General features: G+C 66.6%; 2 protein-coding genes across 5 annotated transcripts; one reads left to right on the forward strand and one right to left on the reverse strand.

Moving 5' to 3' along the window:
- The first annotated feature begins 31 nt into the window (after positions 1-31).
- Positions 32-3,245, forward strand: HAPLN2 (hyaluronan and proteoglycan link protein 2). The gene is made up of 6 exons (XM_077789345.2): positions 32-353; positions 493-606; positions 868-1,218; positions 1,388-1,504; positions 1,605-1,790; positions 1,880-3,245. The coding sequence occupies exons 2-6, from the start codon at positions 519-521 to the stop codon at positions 2,161-2,163; spliced, it is 1,026 nt and encodes a 341-aa protein (XP_077645471.1). The 5' UTR covers positions 32-353; positions 493-518; the 3' UTR covers positions 2,164-3,245.
- An 842-nt stretch (positions 3,246-4,087) lies between these two features.
- On the reverse strand, positions 4,088-21,375 carry BCAN (brevican). Of its 4 annotated transcripts, XM_021532190.4 has the most exons (15): positions 21,242-21,375; positions 15,434-15,532; positions 14,957-15,340; positions 14,675-14,849; positions 14,455-14,582; positions 12,786-13,079; positions 10,382-10,645; positions 9,691-9,810; positions 9,085-9,519; positions 7,077-7,184; positions 6,763-6,921; positions 5,348-5,430; positions 4,956-5,100; positions 4,656-4,838; positions 4,088-4,575 (listed from the first exon to the last, which is right to left on the reverse strand). In XM_021532190.4, the coding sequence occupies exons 2-15, from the start codon at positions 15,522-15,524 to the stop codon at positions 4,550-4,552; spliced, it is 2,595 nt and encodes an 864-aa protein (XP_021387865.2). In that variant the 5' UTR covers positions 15,525-15,532; positions 21,242-21,375; the 3' UTR covers positions 4,088-4,549. The 4 variants fall into 4 exon arrangements, with proteins under 4 accessions (XP_021387865.2, XP_085417115.1, XP_085417113.1 ...); XM_085560989.1 differs by lacking the exon at positions 10,382-10,645; XM_085560987.1 differs by having other exon boundaries at positions 9,085-9,810.
- Between the last annotated feature and the right edge of the window lie 1,009 nt (positions 21,376-22,384).

Here is a 22,384-nt window from a genome sequence, read left to right on the forward strand (position 1 = left end):
TGGAGGGGGAAAAAAAACGAGAGAAGAAAGCAGGAAGAGAGGGTGGCAGGGCAGGGAGCGAGGGCACGGCTGGCACCATGGGAGCGGGCACCAAGGGCCCGCGGCGCCGCGGGGCTGCCAGGACGCTGCCCGCCCCAGCACGGTGACAGCGAAGGGCTGGCCGGGATCACCTGCTGCCACCTCCCGTGTCCCCGTGTCCCCGTGTCCCCTCTGCCTCGTGGCGCGGCTCTGGCCTGCCCAGGACACCCTGGGGTGTTTATGACGGAGAAGGGAAGCAGCAGGAGCCGGGGCAGCACGTGGGCAGGGGGCGTTGGATGGGCACAGCAGCGCCCCAAAGGACCTGTCTGGGGACGGTAAGAGACTGGGGGGTGCCAGGACGGAGGGTTGGCACGGCCTGGGGGTCAGTGTCCCCTCTGCACAACAGAGCAGAGCCACACCTGCAGGCCCCTCAAAGCTGGGCTGTGTCTGTCCCTGACCCCCGCGCTCCCCCAGGCTCCATCCTGCCCCCGCCTCTGAGGATGCACCGGCTGCTCCTGCTCGGCTGCCTCTGGCTCCTGGCAGCTCCCCCGGGCTCCAGCACCTTCCAGCGGCCAACGGGGACCCCAGGTAGGGAGCAGGGCCTGGGGGGAGGATGTGGGGAGCAGGGCCCGCAGGGAGGACTGGGCGCTGCTGCTGGAGCCGGTGCTGGGGAGGGGAGGTGGTGCTGGGCGGGTCAGGCAGGGCAGGAGCGGAGCGGTGCCTCCTGAAGGCGCAGGAGGGATGAAGAGGAGGCGGGATGGATCAGAGAGACCATCAGGCGCTGCTGGGGGTTGAGGGCGCTCGGGGGGTGTGGGAGAGGTGGTGCTGAGGCCGCCCGGGGGGCTGCAGCCCCACTGCAGCTGCAGTACCTGCTGGAGCCCCTGCACCCCACGGTGCACACGCGGCGCGGCGCCACGGCCACGCTGCCCTGCGTGCTGCGGGCGCTGCCCCGCAACTACCGCGTGAAGTGGAGCAAGGTGGAGCCGGCCAGCTACGGCGAGAGCATCATCATCATCACCAACGGGCTGCTGCACAAGAGCTACGGGCCGCTGGGCCCGCGGGCGCGCCTGCGGCACGGCCACCGCTACGACGCCTCGCTCACCATCACCGACGTGGCGCTGGACGACGAGGGCCGCTACCGCTGCCAGCTCGTCGACGGCCTGGAGGACGAGAGCATCTCGCTCACGCTGCACCTTGAGGGTGAGCGGGGGGACGTGGCAGGAGGGGCGCGCTCGGCTGGAATGGTGGCTCGGGGCCTCCACCCCCATCGCATGTTCCCAGCCTTAAATTTAGCACCGAATCCTCTGGGGTGTTGTGTCAAAGCCTCCGTGGGGACGGCGATGCCCTCACCCCCTCTCTGTCCCTCCAGGCGTCGTCTTCCCCTACCAGCCCAGCAACGGGCGCTACAAATTCAACTACCACGAAGCCAAGCGAGCCTGCGAGCAGCAGGACGCCCGCCTCGCCACCTACCAGCAGCTCTACAGAGGTGAAGGGTGCCGAAAAGAACCCCCCTGCAGCCCAAACCCACCCTGGCCGGGGACGGGGCGGAGGGACGTGCCGCCGCTGAGTCGCCTCTCGCCCCACAGCCTGGACGGAGGGTCTGGACTGGTGCAACGCCGGCTGGATCCTGGACGGGACCGTGCACTACCCCATCATCAACGCGCGGGAGCCGTGCGGCGGCCGCCTCCTCCCGCCCGGCGTGCGCACCTACGGCGCCAGGGACAAGCAGAAGGACCGATTCGACGCTTTCTGCTTCACCTCCTCTCTTCAAGGTCCTGCCGCAGCTCCCCCGTCCTTCCGCTGCCCGCCCGGCTCCGCAGCAGCCGCTCGCTCACCGCCGTGTCCCCGCTGCGTCCCCCAGGCCAGGTCTACTTCATCCGCGGCCACCTGAACTTCAAGGAGGCGAGCCAGGCGTGCCGCAGCCACGGCGCTGCCCTGGCCAAAGTGGGGCAGCTCTTCTCCGCCTGGAAGTTCTCGCGGCTGGACCGCTGCGACGGGGGCTGGCTGGCGGACGGCAGCGTGCGCTACCCCATCAGCACCCCCCGGCAGCGCTGCGGAGGGCTGCCCGAGCCCGGCGTCCGCAGCTTCGGCTTCCCCAGCAAGGACAGGAGCGCCTACGGCACCTACTGCTTCGTGGCGAAGTGAGGAGGCCGCGCCGGGGACAGCGGGGGACAGCGGGGGACAGCGGGGGACAGCGGGGGACGCCGCTCCTCGTCGCCGGAGCGGAGAGCTGGAGGCGGGGGAGGAGCTGGGGGGGTCCCCCGGAGGCTCCGGTGCTTCGTGCGTCCTCTGGGAGAGCTGGGTGGGGGCGCTTGGCGCATCCCTGGCTGGAGCAGGTGCCCATGTCCAGCCCCGTGAGGCTTGGGGGGTGTTTGGGAGACCTTGGGGGCTGTTTGGGAGACCTTGGGGGGTGTTTGGGACTCCTTGAGGGGTGTTTGGGACATGAGGGGTGTTTGGGACAGCTTGTGGGGTGTTTGGGACTCCCTGTGGGGTGTTTGGGACTCTTTGAGGGGAGTTTAGGACTCCTTGTGGGGTGTTTGGGACTCCTTTTTGGGGTGTTTGGGAGACCTTGTGAGAGGTTTGGGACTCCCTGTGGGGTGTTTCAGACACCTTGACGGTTATTTGGGACTCCTTTTTGGGGTGTTTGGGACTCCTTGTGGGGTGTTTGGGACTCCTTGTGGGGTGTATGGGACACCTTTTGGGGTGTTTGGGACTAATTTTGGGGTGTATGGGACTCCTTTTTGGGTTGCTTGGGGACTCCTTGTGGGGTGTTTGGGACTCCTTGTGGGGTGTTTGGGACTCCTTGATGGTTATTTGGGACTCCTTGAGGGTTATTTGGAACTCCTTTTGGGGAGTTTGGGATTCCTTTGGGGTGTTTGGGACTCCTTGAAGGTTATTTGGGACTCCTCTGGGGTGTTTAGGACTCCTTTCAGGGTGTTTGGGGTTTTTGGGACTCCCTTTGGGGTGTTTGGGACTCCCTGTGGGGTGTTTCGGACTCCTTGACGGTTATTTGGGACTCCTTGAGGGTTATCTGGGACTCCTTTTGGGGAGTTTGGGACTCGAGGGGTGTTTGGGACTCCCTGTGGGGTGTTTGGGACTGCTGGAGGAGCCAGACCCCGCTGCCTGGTGCAGGAGCAGAGGACTCGGGCCGGGCATTAACGAGCCCCACTAATTGCCTCTTGCCTTCTCAATTAATAAAGCGACGGCGAAACTGCATGGCAAAGGCACGAGGCACAGAAAGGCTCGCCTGGCTCCTTCCCCAGGATTCTGGCCTCTCCATCGGGGAATTTGTCCGGGACTTTCCATCCCAGGGGTTATCTGTGCTCTGGCCACTTCCCTTCGGTGTTTTATGGGTGTTGCTGCTCAACACAGCCCAGGAGAAGGATAAAAAGCTGCGGATCACCGAAGTGTGGGGGGATAACAGCACGGGGAGGTGCCCTGGCACCGGGGATGTGCTCTGCCAGTCCCCTCTGTTTGCTGGGAGCAGCGTCCCGTCCCAAACCCTGCCTGGTACCCAGTGCTGCTGGGGGTGGGGGCACTTTGGGTGCTGTCACCTATTTCTGATGCTCCTGGGGGTGTCTCTGTGCCCGTGCTGCTGGGTGTGGGACACTTTGGGTGCTGTCACCTATTTCTGATGCTCCTGGGGGTGTCTGTGCCCGTGCTGCTGGGTGTGGGACACTTTGGGTGCTGTCACCTATTTCTGATGCTCCTGGGGGTGTTTCTGTGCCCGTGCTGCTGGGTGTGGGACACTTTGGGTGCTGTCACCTATTTCTGATGCTCCTGGGGGTGTCTGTGCCCGTGCTGCTGGGTGTGGGACACTTTGGGTGCTGTCACCTATTTCTGATGCTCCTGGGGGTGTCTGTGCCCGTGCTGCTGGGTGTGGGACACTTCGGGTGGTGTCTCCCTCTTCCTGATGCTCTGGGTGGTGTCTCCCTGTTTCGGGGGCTCCTGGGGGTGTTTCTGTGCCCAGGCTCCCCACTGCTGCCAGGCTCCATGCTTTGGGGCTGTGCAGCCCTGCCGGTGCCACCCCTGTGCCAGGCTCCCCCCGAATAACCAGGTCACCACTCCGTGCCATCTCTTCACTGGTTTTAATACCCACAGAAGCACGGAGAGGGGCTTTGGGCAGCACGAACCCGCTCCAAGCCTGCTGCAGCAGCTTCTGCCTTTCCAGGGAAGTGCAGAAGAGCCGCCAGCTCTGCACGGCTGCAGCAGCAGCAGAGCTTGGACGTCCCCGTGTCCCCACCAGGATGAGGACACCAGGCTGGGGGAGATGCTGCTGATGGTTACTGCCATCCCCTGCCCGAGCCGTGCCCCTGGATTTCAGCTCCGCTCTGACTCTGGGAACAAAACTCCTGCCGTGCTGCATTTTGGGTCACCGCCGGCTCCTTTCCAGAGGGGACTTTAATTTTTAGGGTTTCTTTGTACAGGTAGAAAACGAACAAGGGGGCACACACCCAACAGCGAGGCTTCCCTCCACATCGGGGTCCCAGCGCTGTCCCCATGCGGGCTTCGGGGAGGTTCTGGGACTCGCTCAGTTGTGGGGGGGCTGAGCCACGCCTGGCGGGACACAACAAGTGCCGGGTGAAGGGAAGGCGCCGTGGGGAGCTCCGCGGGCTCGGGGGCAGCCCGGCACTCACCGGGACGGCAGGCCAGCTGCGGGGGCTCCCAGGTGCCGTCCTCCCGGCAGCGGATGACGGGCGAGCGGCGCGGGGCGAGCCCGGCGCGGCAGCGGTAGCGGGCGGTGGAGCCGATCTCGTAGCGCTGCTTTGCTTTGCCAAAGGCGCGGGCGTCGCTCAGGACGGGAGGGGGCCCGCACTGCACTGCGGGGATGCGCGGGGGGTCGGCTCATGGCCCGGAAAGCCCGGCCAGGCTGAGGGGAGCCCCGCAGGAGCGCTTTTCCTGCTCGGGGGTGCTGGGGAGCGGCTCGGGCGGCTTACCCAGCCCCATCTTGCAGGTGTAGGACAGGTGGTAGTTGCAGGGCACGTCGCTCCACTGGCCCCCATCGTGCCACACGATGACCACGCAGTTCTCCCCCGAGAGGAAGTAGCTGTCGGGCTGCCCGGGGTGCCAGTTCTCGTAGAGCTGCGGGCACAGGCGGCACGGGGTGCACGGGGCATCCCAGCACAGGAATAAGGTGCCATCTCCCTGCCCCTTGGCATGGAGGACCCCAAATCCCGGGTCTGGCTCGCCCGGGGATGCTCAGCCAGGTGAGGCGAGTGCCTCTTGTTTGGGAGCTCCACAGCCCGGCTGGACCCCGGGCTGGGGAAGGATAATGGGGTGCCAGGGGGGTGGTGTCCCCCTGAGAGGGCACCCAGGACTTGGCACTTACCAAGGGGCTCCCGTCAGACCACTGGAAATCCCCCTCGATGGTGCGGTCGTTCAAGCCGATCCACTGGTATTCCCTGTACTGGTCTGGGGGACGCGGAGTGTGTTGGGGACAGGGACACACCCGGTGCCACCTGCCAGGAGGGGCTGAACGGCTGAGATCGGGGAGATTCGGGATTTGGGGGGGAGCGGGGGGTGGGGGTGTCCCTGGTCCTGCGGCGGGAAGGTGCTGGGAGGTTTGGGGACAAGGGGGACCCCCGAAAGGGACATCGGGAAACTCCTTTAGCCCTCCCCCCCGGAGAGGTGGGACAGGGCCGGCCGGGGGAGGGCGGCAGAGCCCCGGGACCCGCCGGGACCCGCCGGGACCCGCCTGTCCCCGCCTGTCCCCGCCTGGCTCTGCCGGTTCTCACCTGTCCCCGCCTGTCCCCGCCTGGCTCTGCCGGTTCTCACCTGTCCCTGCAGGTCCCAGCGTGTCCCCGCTGGTCCCCAGCTGTCCCAGCTTGTCCCCACCTGGTTCTGCCGGTCCCCAACTGGCCCTGCAGGTCCCCACGTGTCCCTGCCAGTCCCTGCCTGTCCCCTCCTGTCCCTACAAGTCCCACCTGTCTGCATCAGTCCCCAGCTGGCTCTACCAGTCCCTTTTCTGGCCCAGCCAGTCCCTGCCTGTCCCTGCAGCTTCCTGTGAGGTCTCTCCCTGCCCCTCTTCCTCCACCCTCGTGTTCCTCCAGGCCTCTTTGCTCTCTGTCCCATTCCCACGGCGCTTGTCCCCCGCTCTGCCTTCCCCCCATCCCTCCGAGGCTCATTTCAGGCAGGTTATGGCTCTGCCTTCACATTTAGGTGCACACACCCAACCCTCTGCGTGGGATTTTGTTGGTTTCCTGCAAGGTCACCAAGTCCACCCATCCCCAGAGCCAAGGGCACCACAGTCCCCAGGAGCCACAGCCACAGGTCTCCTAAATCCCTTCAGCCATGGGGGCTCCCCTGGGCAGTCCCTCCTCCCTCTCCATGGAGGAATTTTCCCAATATCCAACCTAACCCTGTCCTGGTGCAACTTCTTCTGGTCCTGTCCCTTCTTCCCTGGGAGCAGAGCCCTCCCCCAAGCGACTCCACCCTCCTGTCAGGGGATTGTAGAAGGTGAGAAGGTCCCCCCTGAGCCTCCTTTTTTCAGGCTGAGCCCCCTCCGGCTCCCTGAGGGGCTCCTGGTGCTGCAGGGCCCCTTCCCCACTCTGCTCCCTTCTCTGGACACACTCCAAGGACTGAACCTGTCTGCTGCCGTGTCCCTGCATGACCCATCCATCTTCTGGCCTGTGTGTCCGTGTGTCCATCCAGCCCTGCAGGGCTGGCTCTGCCTTGCTCCAGACCCAGCCCAGAGCTGCAGCCCCCGGAGGGGCGCAGGAGGAGGGAAGCAGCGCCGGCACGTACCGTTGATGAAGTCCTGCTCCTCGGGGGTCAGGATGGCGGCCAGGTGCCCCCCGTGGTGCCTGCACTGGCTCTCTGCGTCCTCCCAGCTCCTCCGCGTGGAGAAGTGCCTGTAGCAGGCTCCCTGGAAGCTGTCCCAGCCGGGGCTGCAGCTGCGCAGGGCTGAGCGGCGCCGGGGGGCAGCGGGAGAGAGGAGAGGGTCAGCGCGGAGCCCAGCTCCCCCCAACCTCCCGCCTGCCCCAATCTGTGCCTCCTGGGCCGCTGGTTCGGCAGCAGGAGCCGGGCGGCGTGGCCGGGGGGGCACCCAGGGGACTCACGTCTTTCACAGCTGCCGCCTCCGTAGCCAGGCAGGCACACGCAGGCGAGCTGGGCGCCGTCCTCCACGCAGGTCCCTCCGTTCAGGCAGGGGTTGGGGACGCAGCCACCTGCAAGGACACGCAGCCGAGCTCAGGGACATCCTCGGAGCCGCAGCCCCGTCCCCGCAGCGTCCCACGGCACGCCGGTCTCTGAGCCGCCTCCTGGGGCCGCCAGCCTGGCGCAGGGGAAGGTCTCGGGTGCCTGGAGCAGCCCCACGCTGCCCTTCCAGCACCGGCTGTGAAGGGCTCGGCAGCCCCGGCCCCGAGCTGGCCAGACTGGGGGTTCGGCCTCCCCCTGGAGCACAGAGAGGAGAGCTGGGGGCTCTTCTCTCCCCTTCACCGTGCCAGCCCGCTCCCTCTGGCCAGGCCAGCTCCTGCTTTCCCCTGGAGGGACGCAGCGTTTCGGGAGGGAAGCGTGCCCACCATAAAGCTTTTGGCACGTCCCAGCCACGTGTCCTTGGCCTGGCAGCAAGGTGACTGCAGGCCTGTCCCTCTGGTGTCACCTCCAGCCTGGCCAAGGCTGATAACTCAGCCAGCACTTCCCCAGGAGCCCGTTACGGTCATTAATGCAGCCGGAGCACGGCGTGTGCTCCCAGCGCATCACGAGCGTGATGAAGGGCTGCTGCCAGCCCCAGCCAGGGCACACTCCAAGTCCTTGACCCGCTCCAGCCTCATCACGCCCCGTTTGATGGGCCTTGGCTCTGTGGAGAAGTGACGAGGGTGATGTGCCACCCTCACCCCTCCCCAGGGAGCGTCACCTCCCCACGAGGTGCCGGCGGCTCGCTCGGGATGTGCAGCTCAGCCCCAGCAGGGCGAGATGAGCGATGCCAATGTCCCATGGCTGGCTCTTCCCGGGCACCTCTCCTTGCCAAGGCAAAGGCCGCCATCCCACGGGTCTGGCCGCCCTCCACAGAGCCTCCCCCGTGCCGTGGGACCGGGCTGGGCACTGCCAGACCTTGCTGGGGGGGCAGGGACCCCACACGGTGCCCTCTGCCGCAGATTCCCTTGCAGGGAGCGGGATGGGGCAGAGGTACGGGGGGTTGGCAGCGGGACGGGCAGGGTGCGGCTGGTGGGTGACACCCACCCACGGCAGGTCGTGTTCCCTCTGCTCAGCCCCCGTGGGGGGCGGCACTGGGGGCTGTGGGCCCCAAGGCAGGGTGGCCTGGGTGTGGGGGTCTGCACCCCATGAGCCTCGGTGTCCCCCGTGTCTCCCCCTGCTCCTGCCGTGCAGCGTCCAGCCCTCGCCCCTCCTCCCGGGGCAGTGCAGGGTCAGTCCCGGGGGGCACGTGGAGGGTGCAAAGCAGCCCCAGCCCTCGCAGCCCTCGCAGGGGTCCCTCCCACCCTGCCGGGGGCGGGCAGGGCCGGGATCGCGGGATTAGTTCGTCAGTGGGAGAGGCGCAGGGGCAGCGGGCGCAAGGACGAAGGGAAGAGCTCGCCGAGATGCTTGTTCTACAAAGCTTTTAATTCCCTTTATTAGTACCACGGTTAGTCAGAGCAGGGACTGGGTCCACCTTTTGCTTATTGGCTTTTTCATGGAAACAGTCATTAAAACACTTCACAGAAGTAGAAGAGATTTAAGAGCATGCAGAGATCAGACCAATTTGTTTGACAAATATGTGCCTCTCCAGACCTGTAACCTTCCCTTACCCAGCTGAGGAGGAGAGAGAGAGAGAGAGAGAGAGAGAGGAGACACGGACAGACAGACGGACAGAGGGAAGCACAGCGTGAAGGAAAGGTGTTGGCTATCTCTAGTGCCAGAGAGCAGCCAGGACGGCTGCCCCGAGGGCAAGGGTGGCACGGCAGGGACCCCGGGCCGAGCAGGCGCCCGCCCCGACGCTGGCCCGCTCGGTGGGCAGGGCGGGCAGGGGCACGGCCGTGCTGGGGGCTGGGTCCCCCGCGGGGGTCCCCGGCAGGAGCCCCCCGGAGGTGTCAGTGCGGGGAGAGCCGAGGCCATCCCTGCGGGTCCCACCTGCTTCTCCAGGAACGGCTGCAATGAAACCCTCCACGCTGGCAATGGAGGGAGCAGGTTGCTCTTCCTCCTCCTCCTCCTCCTCCTCGGAAGCTGCAGCGGGCATCCCGCGGTCTGTGCCCGGCGGCGGCGGCGCTGCCTCCTCTCCTGCCAGGGCCGGGGCGCTGCTGCTGCCGCCGGGGAGCTCTGCGTGCCACGGGGTCGCTGCGGGCACAGCGCTGCGGTGCCCCGGGGCGGCGGGCGAGGGGAGCCACGCGGCTCCCGACTGCTCCTCTGCCTCGTCCTGCGGCTGGCGGGGCGCAGGGGGCAGCGGGGAAGCCCCGGGCCTTTCCACCGCGTCTCCGGAGAGTTCGGCGTCCTCAGCGGCAGAAAAGGGGGTGCTCGCCCCGCCGGAGTTCTGCCCGCCGCGGGGGCTCCCGCCGGCTCCTCGGCTCTCTGTCGGGGCGGCAGAGGTGGCACTGGTTGGCGATGTCGCACGGTGCCCAGGTGGCCCCGGGCTGGCGGGGCGGGCCGGCCGCCCCAAGGCGTCCCGCGGGCGGTCTGGGCGCTGCGTGGGGGCGACGGGGCTGGGCGGACGAGGAAAGCCCTCGGGCGGCTCCGTGTCACCTGCTGGGGCAGCCGTGGGTCCCTCTGGCTCCGTGGGCTGGCCGGGGTCTCGCCCTCCGCCCGGGCTCTCCGCCGCTGCGCTGCCGGGGCCCCCGCCCGGCGCTGCTCCCTGCGCCTCCTCTGCAAAGGGCAAGGCAGAAAGGCCGTGAGCGGAGCGGCCAGAGCACGGGGCAGCCGCCGGCACCGCCGATCGTGCTCGCACAAAGGCGTGCGGGGCGATGGGAGCGGCCCCGAGCCCGTGTGGCGCTGTCCCCGCGGAGCTCCGGGCGCGGCCGAGCCCAGCCCCGGCTCCGCTGCGGTGGGAGCCGCGCTCAGCCCCGCAGCGCCGCTCCTCGCCTCGCGTCCCTCCGGCTGCCAGCTCCTTCTGCAGCTCCTGCTGCTGCCAAGCCCTGCTCCAGCACAGGCTGGGACACGCAGATGTCCCTTTGCCCCTGCACAGCCCTACAGCAAGACGCTGGAGCCCCCATGGGTGCTGCCTCCAGGGGAAGGACAGGGACAGCCGGGGTGACCCGGGCACCCTCAGGGGCCTCTGACCTCTCCCTGTGCCTCCGTTCTGTGGCTGCTCTGTGTCCCAGCTGCTGGACCTACCCAGTGGGACAGTCCCCCACTGTCCCCCAGCTCCCCAGAGAATGGGACGCCTGCCTCGGGGTGGCCGGGGCTGTGGGGAAAGGGGAGGCAGAGGTGGGGTGACCTGAGGACACGGAGGTGGCTAGTGGGGGATGCCGGGCCCCTGGCCCCAGGGCGTCTTCAGGGGACTGGCTCGGCTTTCCCACATCAGTGTCCCCAAAGAAAGGGACGGCGTAAATGGCCCCTCGCGACTCAATCTCCACGTGCGCTCTGGGCAGCTGCAGCTCCTCCAGCTTTTCTGCCACTGTGACAATCTCCTGGAGGAGATTCTCCTCGGGCTCTTGGGCTCGGTATTTTCCTGCAGCCTCAGGGAAAGAGTTTGTCCCTTCTGTGGGCAGAAAGAAAGTGGGATATTACTGCCCTGTCCTGGCTCCGCAGCACGCAGAGATGACCTCACCCCTTCGCGGGCCTGGAGCCTTGGCACCCCGGTAGGGACCCAGCTCTCCTCAGCCTCCCCTTCCCCTCCTAGATGGGGCCAGCACGGGGGAGGATCGGGCCCTCCCAGGCGCTGGCAGAGCCAACAGCCCCAGCAGGAGCCGTGGGGCTCAGCAGCACGCCGTGGGGCCAGATCCTGACGCCTGCATTCCCCTCCCTGTGGGGATCCTTCTCTGCACCCCCATCCCCGCCCCAGGGAGGGCAGACATGCACGGGGGGTTAGTGGGTTACGGGGGTTGTGCAGTCACGGCACGGGTCCATCCTGCCTAACCCACGGCTGTCCCTGCTGAGAGATGGGGAAACTGAGGCCCAGGGATGCGCAGCATCCCCACGCCGTGAGCCCCCGCGGCCCGGAGCACGCACACGGAGATGTGGGGGCAGGCAGGAGGGCTGGAGGGAAAACTTCTCCCTTCTGTGCCCCTTATCCTGCCAGTCTGTCCCACCTCAGCGCTCACAGGCAGCGCCTTGCTGCTCCCCACAGGTCTCCTTGGTGCCCACCATCGCCCCAGACCAGCCCGGCGGGGAGCCAGGAGTGCTCCCCAGGCCAGCAGCCCCGGGCTGAACCTCCTGGAGCCGTGCCCACGGAGCCCATACCGTGATGGTGCCATGCAGAGCACCCCTGCTCTGCCACTGTAACGTGGCACCGAGGATTGAGGACATGCAGGGCCTGTCTGCTCTGCCACAGCGTGTCAGCATGCACTGCTGGAGCCCTGCAGAGCATCCCTGCTGTACCAAGGGGTGTCAGCCTGCACTGCTGGAGTCATGCAGAGCATCCCTGCTCTGCCACAGCATGTCAGCATGCACTGCTGGGACTCTGCAGAGCATCCCTGCCCTACAGAGGAGTGTCAGCCTGCATTGCTGGAGCTGTGCAGAGCATCCCTGCCCTACAGAGCAGTGTCAGCATGCACTGCTGCATCCCTGCCCTATGGAGACATGTCAGCCTGCATTGCTGGAGCACTGCAGAACATCCCTGCTGTACCAAGGGGTGTCAGCCTGCACTGCTGGAGTCATGCAGAGCATCCCTGCTCTGCCACAGCATGTCAGCCTGCACTGCTGGAGTCATGCAGAGCATCCCTGCTCTGCCACAGCATGTCAGCATGCACTGCTGGAGCTGTGCAGAGCATCCCTGCCCTACAGAGGAGTGTCAGCCTGCATTGCTGGAGCTGTGCAGAGCATCCCTGCCCTACAGAGTGGTGTCAGCATGCACTGCTGCATCCCTGCCCTATGGAGAGGGGTCGGCATGCACTGCTGCATCCCTGCCCTATGGAGAGGGGTCAACCTGCATTGCTGGAGCACTGCAGAGCATCCCTGCTGTACCAAGGGGTGTCAGCCTGCACTGCTGGGACCCTGCAGAACATCCCTGCTGTACCAAGACGTGTCAGCATGCACTGCTGGAGCCGTGCAGAGCATCCCTGCCCTACAGAGAGGTGTCAGCATGCACTGCTGCATCCCTGCCCTATGGAGAGGTGTCAGCCTGCACTGCTGGGACCAAGCAGAGCATCCCTGCCCTACAGAGAGGTGTCAGCATGTACTGCTGCATCCCTGCCCTATGGAGAGGTGTCAGCCTGCATTGCTGGAGCACTGCAGAGCATCCCTGCTGTACCAAGGGGTGTCAGCCTGCACTGCTGGGACCCTGCAGAACATCCCTGCTGTACCAAGACGTGTCAGCATGCACTGCTGGAGCCGTGCAGAGCATCCCTGCCCTACAGAGGGGTGTCAGCATGCACTGCTGGGGCCATGCAGCCTGCCTCACCGAGGGGTTGTCAGCATGCAGTGTCAGGACCATGCAGGTTATGCCTCCCCCGGCGGGGTCTATCGGCATGCAAGGCATCCCCGTCCCAGCGCAGCGGCTCCAGGCGGTGCCAGCCCCCCCCGCTCTGCCCCGACAGCGCAGCGCCGGCACAGGGAACACCCGGGGAGCCCATCCCAAGCCCGGCCGCAGCCGCCGGGAGCCGCAGCCCGCCCGGAGGCTTCCGAGGCCTCGCACCGCTCCCCGCCGGGGAGCCCCGCGGCCCGGGGGCGCCGCTCTTTACCTCGGAAGCAGTAGGCATCGTAGCGGCTCTGGGCGTCGGGGAATCCCGTCTGGTTGCGGAAGAGGAAGATGGTTTTGACGCCGGGCAGAGCCCCGCCGCAGCGCTCCCGCGGGGTGACGATGGGGTAGCGGACGCTGCCGTCGGCCAGCCAGCCGGGGCTGCAGGCGTCCAGCCCCGCGTTCCAGGCCGCGTACAGCTGGCCCGGGCTCGCCAGCTCCGCGCCCAGCGCCCGGCAGCGCTGCGCCGCCTCCTCCAGCGTGAACCGCGCCGGGGCCGTCTCCAGAAAGATTTCCCCTGCGGACAGACGGACGAGACGGGGCTCAGAGCTGGGCAGGGCAGCGGGCGCGGAGCCCCCGCAGCGCCTCCGCTCCCTGCGCGACCCCCGGAGCGGAGATGGAGGCTGCAGGGTGGGCAGGAGCACGGGGGCTGGAGGAGAGCTGCCTCCCTGCCTGCATTGCTGCCTGCATCACTGCATCCCTGCCTGCATCCCTGCCTCCATCCCGGCTTCCCTGCCTGCATCACTGCATCCCTGCCTGCATCCCTGCCTCCATCCCGGCTTCCCTGCCTGCATCCCTGCTTCCCTGCGTGCATCCCTGCCTGCTTCCCTGCCTTCCTGAGTGCTTCCCTGCCTGCATTGCTGCCTGCATTGCTGCCTCCATCGCTGCTTCCCTGCCTGCATCCCTGCCTGCATCCCTGCCTCCATCCCTGCCTTCCTGAGTTCTTCCCTGCCTGCATCCCTGCATCCCTGCCTGCCTTCCTGCCTGCATTGCTGCCTGCATCCCTGCCTGCATCCCTGCCTGCTTCCCTGCCTCCATCCCCGCTTCCCTGCCTCCATATGTGCCTGTATCCCTGCCTGTTTCCCTGCATCCCTGCATCCCTGCCTGCATCCCTGCATCCTTGCCTGCATCCCCGCCATGCACAGAGAGCCACAGTGCAGGCCCTGGAGCTCTCACTCCACCTGGGATTGATTCCCACCCTCACAAGCAGAGCTGAGACTTCGAAGCAGCCCTGAGCGGGACTGCAGAGGAGCAGGTCCAGTGCAGGCGTGGCCCTGCACTGAGAAATCCACGTGTGGGGCATTTCTAAAGAGATCCAAACTGAGAAATCCACGTGTGGGCATTTCTAAGAACTGCATTGAGAAATCCACGTATGGGCATTTGTAAGGGGGTCTTCAAGCCCAGCGAGCTCCGTGGTGAGGCTTCATGCCCAGGAGGGCTGGGGCCTCTGCCCCAAGGTACAGCAGGTATCAACCCCACCGCTGCCCTTGTCCCCCTGCCACCTGCCTGGCATCACCCAGCCCACCCCACAGCAGTGCCACCGCCAGTGGGGACCCCCAAAGGTGGGAGCAGCCCCCCCCCCCCCACGCAGCCCTGTATCCCACGCAAAGCACGGCACAGCAAAACCAAACCCCAAACCACCCAACCCAGCGTGCTGCAGCTGTGGGGCAGATGGCTGCGGGCACACCCCGGCCTGAGCGCTGCCAGCTGCGAGGCACAGAGCCCCACAGCCCGGCAGAGTGAACCAGGAATGTTTTAGGGAGCAGCACAGCAGGTCCCCACTGCCGAGAGGCAGAACCTGCAGCTCAGGGCAGCTTTTCCTCTTGGGTTTGCAGTGGGTTACGGGGGCAAGTTAGCGTGGGAGCAAAAGCAAGAGGTGGCACCACGGGCACCTGGGAGGTCCTCAGCGTAGCAGTACACATCGTACATGTCCTCCGGGTCCACCACGCCGTAGTTCCTCACCCCAGGGAAGCCGTTCATGTCTCCGTAGCAAGCCTCGCGGGGTGTCTGGATGGGGTACCTGGGCCAGGAAAGCACAGCGGGGCCGGTGACTCGCTGGGGAGCCGCCGGGCGAGGCCCCGGCCACGGTGCCCGGGCAGCGGCGGTGCCCACCTGACGGTCTGGTCGGCGATCCAGCCGGCGTCACACTGCTCGTAGCCCCCCAGGTAGGCGGCGTAGAGCTGCTCGGGGGTGGCGATGCTGGCACCGATCCTGGCACAAGCCTCCTGCGCCTCGGCGAAGGTGTAGGCGTAGCGCATGGAGCCCTCCCGGTAGTGGAACACCACCCCTGGGGCAGACAGGGCGTGGGCAAGGGGCTCGCAGCAGCCCCCCGCCAAACGCACCCAGGGGAGCGCTGGCAGAGCCGGGAGAGGCTGTCCCACGTCCCGGAGGTACCTTTGACTTTGAGGTGGAGGATGGCGTGGCCGTCCTCGATGCCGTGCTGCACGTCGCAGCGGTAGATGCCCGAGTCGTTGGGGCGCAGCTCGGTGAGCAGCAGGGAGGCGTTGGTGTAGCGCCGGTGGAAGATGGGCAGGGAGGCGCGCAGCCGGTAATCCTCGCTCACCTTCACCCGGTCCCCCCGAGCCACCAGGATCTCCGCCTCCCTGCCCTCAGAGATGAAGGTCCACTTGACCCGGGGGGTGCCCAGGACCGCCCGGCGGCCGCCCGAGGGCGGGGGGCCGAGGTAGCTGATGAGACAGGGGATGGTGATGTCGCCTGCCAGCACGGCGTCGAGGGCTGGCTGCCGTGGGATGGACACCTGCAGAGCCTTGAGGTCCTCTGGGAGGGAGAAGAGGGGAGCCGTGAGCGGGGCTGGTGTGGGGGACCCCCCGAGACCCCCGTTACGGGGCACCCGTGGGGATGCCGAGTTACCTGTGCCATCTCCGGGGCCGAACGCCTGCGGGACCACGGTGGGGACAAACACCCAGAGCAGCAGCAGCGGCGGCGGCAGGGCTGGGGCCATGCTCTGCCCTGGCAGGGGGAAAAACCACCTGGTGTGCTGGGAACCCAGAAAAGTACCAAAAATCTCCCATCCCTGCATCTGCCCCGGGAGGGGGAAACAAAAACCACCAGGTGTGCTGGGAACACAGAAAAGTACCAAAAATCGCTCGGGAAGGGAAGGGAAGGGAAGGGAAGGGAAGGGAAGGGAAGGGAAGGGAAGGGAAGGGAAGGGAAGGGAAGGGAAGGGAAGGGAAGGGAAGGGAAGGGAAGGGAAGGGAAGGGAAGGGAAGGGAAGGGAAGGGAAGGGAAGGGAAGGGAAGGGAAGGGAAGGGAAGGGAAGGGAAGGGAAGGGAAGGGAAGGGAAGGGAAGGGAAGGGAAGGGAAGGGAAGGGAAGGGAAGGGAAGGGAAAGTGCCCCGGTTCACAGGAGGAGGAAGACAACACGAGCAACCAGGAGCATTGGCTGGGAGGCACTGGGTGCCGTCCAGCCCCTCTGGCCTTCCCCGGGAAGGGTCCCCTGGGGACAGCAGGGGCCAGCCCGGCCTGCAGAGCACAGATGGTCTCAGCCCAAGCTCTGGCTGCCGCGGGCAGCGAGGCAGTGCCAGCAGCAGGGCCGTGTGCCCGTGGTGCCACCGTGAGAAAGCTCCGGGAGGGTTGGGTCAGGAGACCTCAGCGGGTGTTTGGCCAGGAGAGAGGCGCTGAGGGATGTGAGCGAGCACGCAGGGCACACGTGTGTGCTGAAGGTGTGCACACGCGTGTGCTGGTGCTAATGCAGGTGTGCAACGTGTGTGCTGGTGCTCCTGCAGGTGTGCACACACGTGTGCTCACACTCGTGTGGCCTGCCAGGGGTGCCTTGTGGAGCGGGCTGAGGTCAGGTGCTGCTGCGGGTGTGCACACGTGGGTGCTCATGCTCGTGTGCTGCTGCTGCTGCAGGTGTGCACACGTGTGTGCTGCTGCTGCAGGAGTGCACACACGTGTTCTGGTGCCGCTGCGGGTGCTCACACGTGGGTGCTGGTGCCGCTGCAGGTGTGCACACACGTGTGCTGGTGCCGCTGCGGGTGTGCACACACGTGTTCTGGTGCCACTGTGGGTGCTCACACACGTGTGCTCACGCTCGTGTGCTGGTACTGCTGCGGGTGTGCACACACGTGTGCTGGTGCCACTGCGGGTGCTCACACGCGGGTGCTCACACACGTGTGCTGGTGCCGCTGCGGGTGCTCACACGTGTGTGCTGCTGCTGCTGCAGGTGTGCACACGTGTGTGCTGGTGCCGCTGCAGGTGTGCACACGCGTGTGCTGGTGCCGCTGCGGGTGCTCACATGCGGGTGCTCACACACGTGTGCTGGTGCCACTGCGGGTGTGCACACGCGTGTGCTGGTGCCGCTGCGGGTGCTCACACACGGGTGCTCACGCTCGTGTGCCCTGCCAGGGGTGCCTTGCGCAGGGAGGGATGCCCGGAGCGCCCGGGGCCGGGCAGAGGGGGAGGCAGGAGCAGCGCGGCTCCTTTGCCATTCGCCTCACGCCGCAGGCTCCCGGTGCGCGGGCTGGGAAAAGCAGCGCTGCCCAAAGCATCCATTATGTCCCGGGCCTCGCTCAGCCTGCCGGGCACAAAGGGCTCCCACCGCCGGGCTGGGCACCAGCGCTGAAAGCAGAGCCCAGCGGGCAGCGCTGCCACCAGCCAGCCCTCCCCGGGGCAGCACGGGGGGTGACAGGCACATCCTGGGGTGTCCTTGCTGCTCTGGCAGCGCCCAGCCAGGAGGCGGATGCTGGGAATGTGGGGCAATGTCCCTGCCAGGCGCACTGCCCCAGTGCCCCCTCACCCCTCTGCGGAGGCTGCTGGGGCTCCCCAGCCCCCCGTGCCAGGGATGCAGGGTGCCTGGGCACGGAGCAGCCCGGGACTCGGAGCGGTTTGTAATGGATGAGCTCTTTGTGCCGCATTGATCTCAGCAGCCACAGGAGCAGCGCGGGCCAGGCTGCAGGGACGGCCTGACGGGATGCTGCCCTGGCCATCTGTGTGCCCGCTCAAGCCACTCTGTGTTCCCAGAGTGTGCCCAGGGCAGCACTGCTCCGGGGAGAGGCTGTGACTCCAGCCCTGGCACCGCCCACTGTGCAGGCACTGCCCAGCACCATTTACCACGGATGGGCAGCCCCTGGAGCCATGGATGTACAGCCCTGGCACCACACACCGAGGGTACACAGCCCCTGGAGGCATGGCCATACAGCCCTGGCACCACACACCATGGGCACACAGCCCCTGGAGCCATGGATGTACAGCCCTGGCACCACACACCGAGGGTACACAGCCCCTGGAGGCATGGCCATACAGCCCTGGCACCACACACCATGGGCACACAGTCTCTGGAGCCATGGATGTACAACCCTGGCACCACACACCATGGGCACACAGCCCCTGGAGCCATGGTCATACATCCCTGGAACCACACACCGAGGGTACGCAGTCCCTGGAGCCGAGGCCATACAGCCCTGGCAGCTCACACCATGGGCACACAGACCCTGGCACCACGGGTGTCCATCCCTGGCACCACACACCATGGACACGCAGCCCCTGGCACCACGGGTGTCCATCCCTGGCACCACAAATCACGGCTGCGTAGCCCACAGCACGAGGCACGATGCAGGTATAGCTCCTAACCCCAAAAACCCACCCCTGGCACCACCCCCCATGGGCATCGACCGTCCAGTGCAGAGCACCAACCTCCCCTTCCCACAGGAGCAGCCAAAGCTGGGGTGCCCAGGAGCTGGCCAGTGGTGCCAGGGCCGAGCCAGGAGCGTTCTGTGCTCCAGACAGATATTTTGAATGCAGCCCCATGGTTCTGGAGCGAGGGACAAAACCCTCCTGCGTGGCAGCCGTGGCCAGGCTCCAGTCCGGGGGCTGGTGCCACCCCCTGGGCAGCCAAGCGAGGAAGGCTTTTGTCACTGGCACCTTTTCTTCCCGTCCCCAAGGCGCCGTGGTGGCGGGGACAACGGCCCTGAAGTCCCGGGGAGGAAATCCAAGTGATAAAATTCCAGGAATTGGGCAAGCTGGAGTGCCCGCTCTCCTCCTGTGCCCGTCCCCGACTGTGTGCTGGCACTGGAACGGGGTGTGGAAAGGGTTAAACCCAGCTGCAGCCTGCCCACGGCTGATGGCCCCGGCTCCCCGAGCCCCACCATGGCAAGAGGCTCTCAGACCTCGAGTTTGGGGTTTGGGGTTGGATTTTTGCCTCGGCTATTTTTCCTGTTTCGCCTCAAATGGAAAAATCTTTCAACCCACAAGCTCTGAGGGAAAAGCTGAGAGCGGGGCCGGGGAAGAGCAGCCAAAAAAGGTTGAATGGGTTTAATGGCAGCAGCTCAGCTGAGCTCGGCTGTCCCAGAGAGCTCAGGAGGATCACACAGACACACGGGCACGCACGTGGCACGGCCACCAAACCTCCATTTCTGTGCGAAACCGGGTGGAAAACGGAGCTGAAATCTATTTTGGGACGGGACAGCTCTTCCTTTGTCCCCTGAGCTCGGCCCTGCTTTCAGAGACGTGGCACCTGCAGGATCTGGGCTGCAGATGTGTCCCTTTCCATCTGCGAGCGGCCTTTTCTCCGCTCTCCCCGCACTGATGGTTGCTCGTGCCGGCTCCCAAGGTGCCCTGGCAGCCCGCAGCGAGCTGGAGGAGGAGGAGGAGGGAGCAGAGCCGCGGCTTTCCAGGGATGCTGAGCTGCAGAATGAGTCAGCAGCCTCCGGCCCGGCCTGGCCCCGCTCCAAGCCCGTCCCCACCCGCAAAGGGCTCTGGCCACGCCGCTGCCGCCCCGGCTCGCTCCTGGCTGCTCCGTGCCCGTCCCCACGGAGCTGCAAAGCGGCGCTGCCCCCCCGGAATCCGTGCCCACCGCCGCGGAGGGGTCCCCGAGGGGAGCGGGGCCGTGCCAGGCTGATGCCAGCTCAGGGATGCGCGGGGAGCGCCCGCGGGCTCCTGGCAGCGGCGGCTGGCACAGCTCAGAGCCGGAAGCAGCTGGGGACAAGGGGGGGTCCCTGCAGCTGCCCCTCGCCCCCCGAGCGGGGAGAAAGGCGCTCCTTGTTGCTGGGGGGTCCGGGAGAGCGCGGGGAGGGTCCCTGGGGAGATCCAGCCCCGCACGGAGGAGCGGGGGGGGGAGCAGAACCCGCACATGTGCCCCTGGGTAAGTGTGTCACACGCACACGTGAAAGGTTTGCACACCCATCCCCGCCTTCCCAGGCTCCGGCGGGGAAACTGAGGCACGAGGTGGGGCAGTAGTGCGGGCTGGAGGGTGGGGGTCCCTGATTCCGGCACCGCAGCTCGGGTGGGAGCCAGCCCCGCTGCCAAACTCGCATCTCCCCCCTCCCAGCACAACATCGCTCCTTCTCCCAGTTTTCCCAGTCTAAAGCCATTCCCTGAAATACCCTGCTCACCCTCTCCCTGCCGTGCCCGAGCCCAGAAGCTGCAAAAGGCTCCAGGCTGGGCAGAGGGAGGATTCTCCCACCCCCCGGGCGGCCAAAAGGAAGAGCAACAGGTTCTGGGTTAGGCTGAGATTGGAGAAGTCGGCGTGACGGGAGCAGAGCTCCCTGGCAGGGATGCTCAAGGGCAGCCCCTTCGTCCTGGGGACGAAATGCTCGGGCTGCGGCGGGGGAAGAGGGCTGCAGGAAAATTCCCTCTCCCCGGGACACCCTGCCGTGGATTTGGGGTTCACAGTGGGGCAGAGGGCTGCAGGAAAATTCCCTCTCCCCGGGACACCCTCCCATGGATTTGGGGTTCACAGTGGGTCAGAGGGCTGCAGGAAAATTCCCTCTCCCCGGGACACCCTGCCGTGGATTTGGGGTTCACAGTGGGTCAGAGGGCTGCAGGAAAATTCCCTCTCCCTGGACACCCTGCCGTGGATTTGGGGTTCACAGTGGGGCTGATGGGTTGGGAAAAGCCAGGGAATCCTGACCAATTTCCCCCGGCCCCTCCTGCCTCCCGCGCTGGGACAGCAGCAGGGAGAGCTGGGGGGGGACAGGGAGCGCTGGCGGTGCCCTGCAGCCATCCCAAACCTTGGGCTCGGCCCCAGCCCCCGGGACCGGGCAGCTTTGCCCCTAAGCCCAGCCCACCCCCACGGGGAGCGGGAAGGAGTGGGGGGAGCCGGATCCCTGCCCAGCTCCGTGCCTCAGTTTCCCTTTGCACCGCTACCCTGCCTGCAGCCTCCTTGGGACAAGGAGCAGAGACTCTGCAGGACAAGCGGAACACACCGGCCCCATCCTGGATCCCTGACCCCTCTCCCAAAACGATCTTCCCGCGGGAGCAACTGCAGAAACAGCGCAGAAAATTCCCTTTTCTGCCCAGCCGCTCGCAGCCCCGCTGCTGGAGAGGCTGCGGGCCGGGCTGGGCTCCAGGCTGCAGCAGCCGGGCAGCACCAAAATTCCTTTTTCCTTCCAACTTCGCAAGAGCCCCCCCCCAGCCCCCGCTGTGCCTCCGGCGCTGCGGAGCCGCTGCCAGCTGCCCCCTTTGGAAGCACCGGCAGCGCGGCGCTGCGCTCGGGAGCGTCGGGGACAAGGACAAAGCTCCCCGAGCATCCCCCGCTGCAGGGCAGGACGGTGCCCCCCGTGCCCTCATCCCGCGGGGAAAAGCCCCGGGAAACCTCTCGGCATCCCCGCAGCGGCTCAGGTCTCGTCTCGCTTTCCGCCCGCGCGGAGCTGAAAGGCGATCCCGGGATGGAAAGCGCACCACGGCAGCGCCCCGGGGGCACCGGCGGCCCCGAGCCCACCTTGCTCCGTGCGTGGCGGCGGCCCCGCACCGGGGGGAACGGCAGCGCCCGCGGGGGCTCCCCTGGGCCGGGCTCCGGGCGTGCGGCTGGGCTGCGGCTCCTCCGGGGCAGCGGGCGGCAGCAGGTTGGCAGGAGGGCTGCGAAGGAGCTGCACCAGGCATAAGTGCAGGCAGGCGCCGAGAAAAGAGCCTTCTGTGTGTGTGTGTCCGCGTCCTCCACTCTGCTTTTTTTTTTTTTTTTTTTTTCTTCTTCCTTCCCCTTTCCCTCCTCCTTTTATATTTATTCCTTCCCCTAATTAAGAAGGGAAAAAAAAAAAAAAAAAAAAAGATACTACCGTGTTGGCAGGCTGCTCGTCCCGCCCCGTCCCTCCCTCCTGGCAGCCGGCAGAGCCCGCACGAGAGGAGGATGCTGAGCCCGGGCACGGCGTTAACCCGCTGCAGCAGGAGAGGGGCAGCAGAGGATGGGGTGCCCCAGCCGGGCACGGGAATGCCCTTGGGGTGGGTATTCCTGGGATTTGGCAGCTCCAGCTGGGCGGGGAGGGGGTCCCGGCGAGGTTTTGTCATGCAAAAGCTCTTTTGCTGCGGGGCCGAGGCGCTGGAGGAGCGCGGGGGCTTTGCCAGCCCCGAAAGGGCGCTGGGGGCAGCCGGGGCCGATCCGCCGGCGCAGCGCTCACAGCCAAGTTCGGCCCGGCACAGCGATGCCGTGCCTCAGTTTACCCAGCCGCACCGCCTCAGGGCCAGGATAATTTCTCATCTTTAAGCCGCAACGCCTAAAACCTTTGTTCCTGCAGGAGCTGGGGACCGGGCACCCAGCGGGGTCTGGGGCAGCCGGCACGCCCCGGTGGCAGACTCAGAGCCCTTGGCAGAGGGGCAGCACCCAGGAGATGGCACCGGGCGTTTTGAAAGCAGATCTGGCTGGAGCTTTCCCCGGCACGGAGCATTCCCTGCCCGGGGGGCGGTGCGGGGAGCTCGCGGAGAGCCGCGGCTCCGGAGCGGAGCTCGGCCGCTGTCACCCGGGGAGGAGCGCGGGCGGCGGGGCCGGGCTGGGAGCGGGGCGGCGCCGGGAGAGGCCGGGGGGATACCGGACACAGCCGGGCGGGCACTGACACTGACACTGACACTGACACTGACACACTCACACTCA

Source organism: Lonchura striata, chromosome 25, assembly GCF_050655825.1.
Source record: "Lonchura striata isolate lonStrDom1 chromosome 25, ASM5065582v1, whole genome shotgun sequence".
Classification (NCBI taxonomy): Eukaryota; Metazoa; Chordata; class Aves; order Passeriformes; family Estrildidae; genus Lonchura; species Lonchura striata.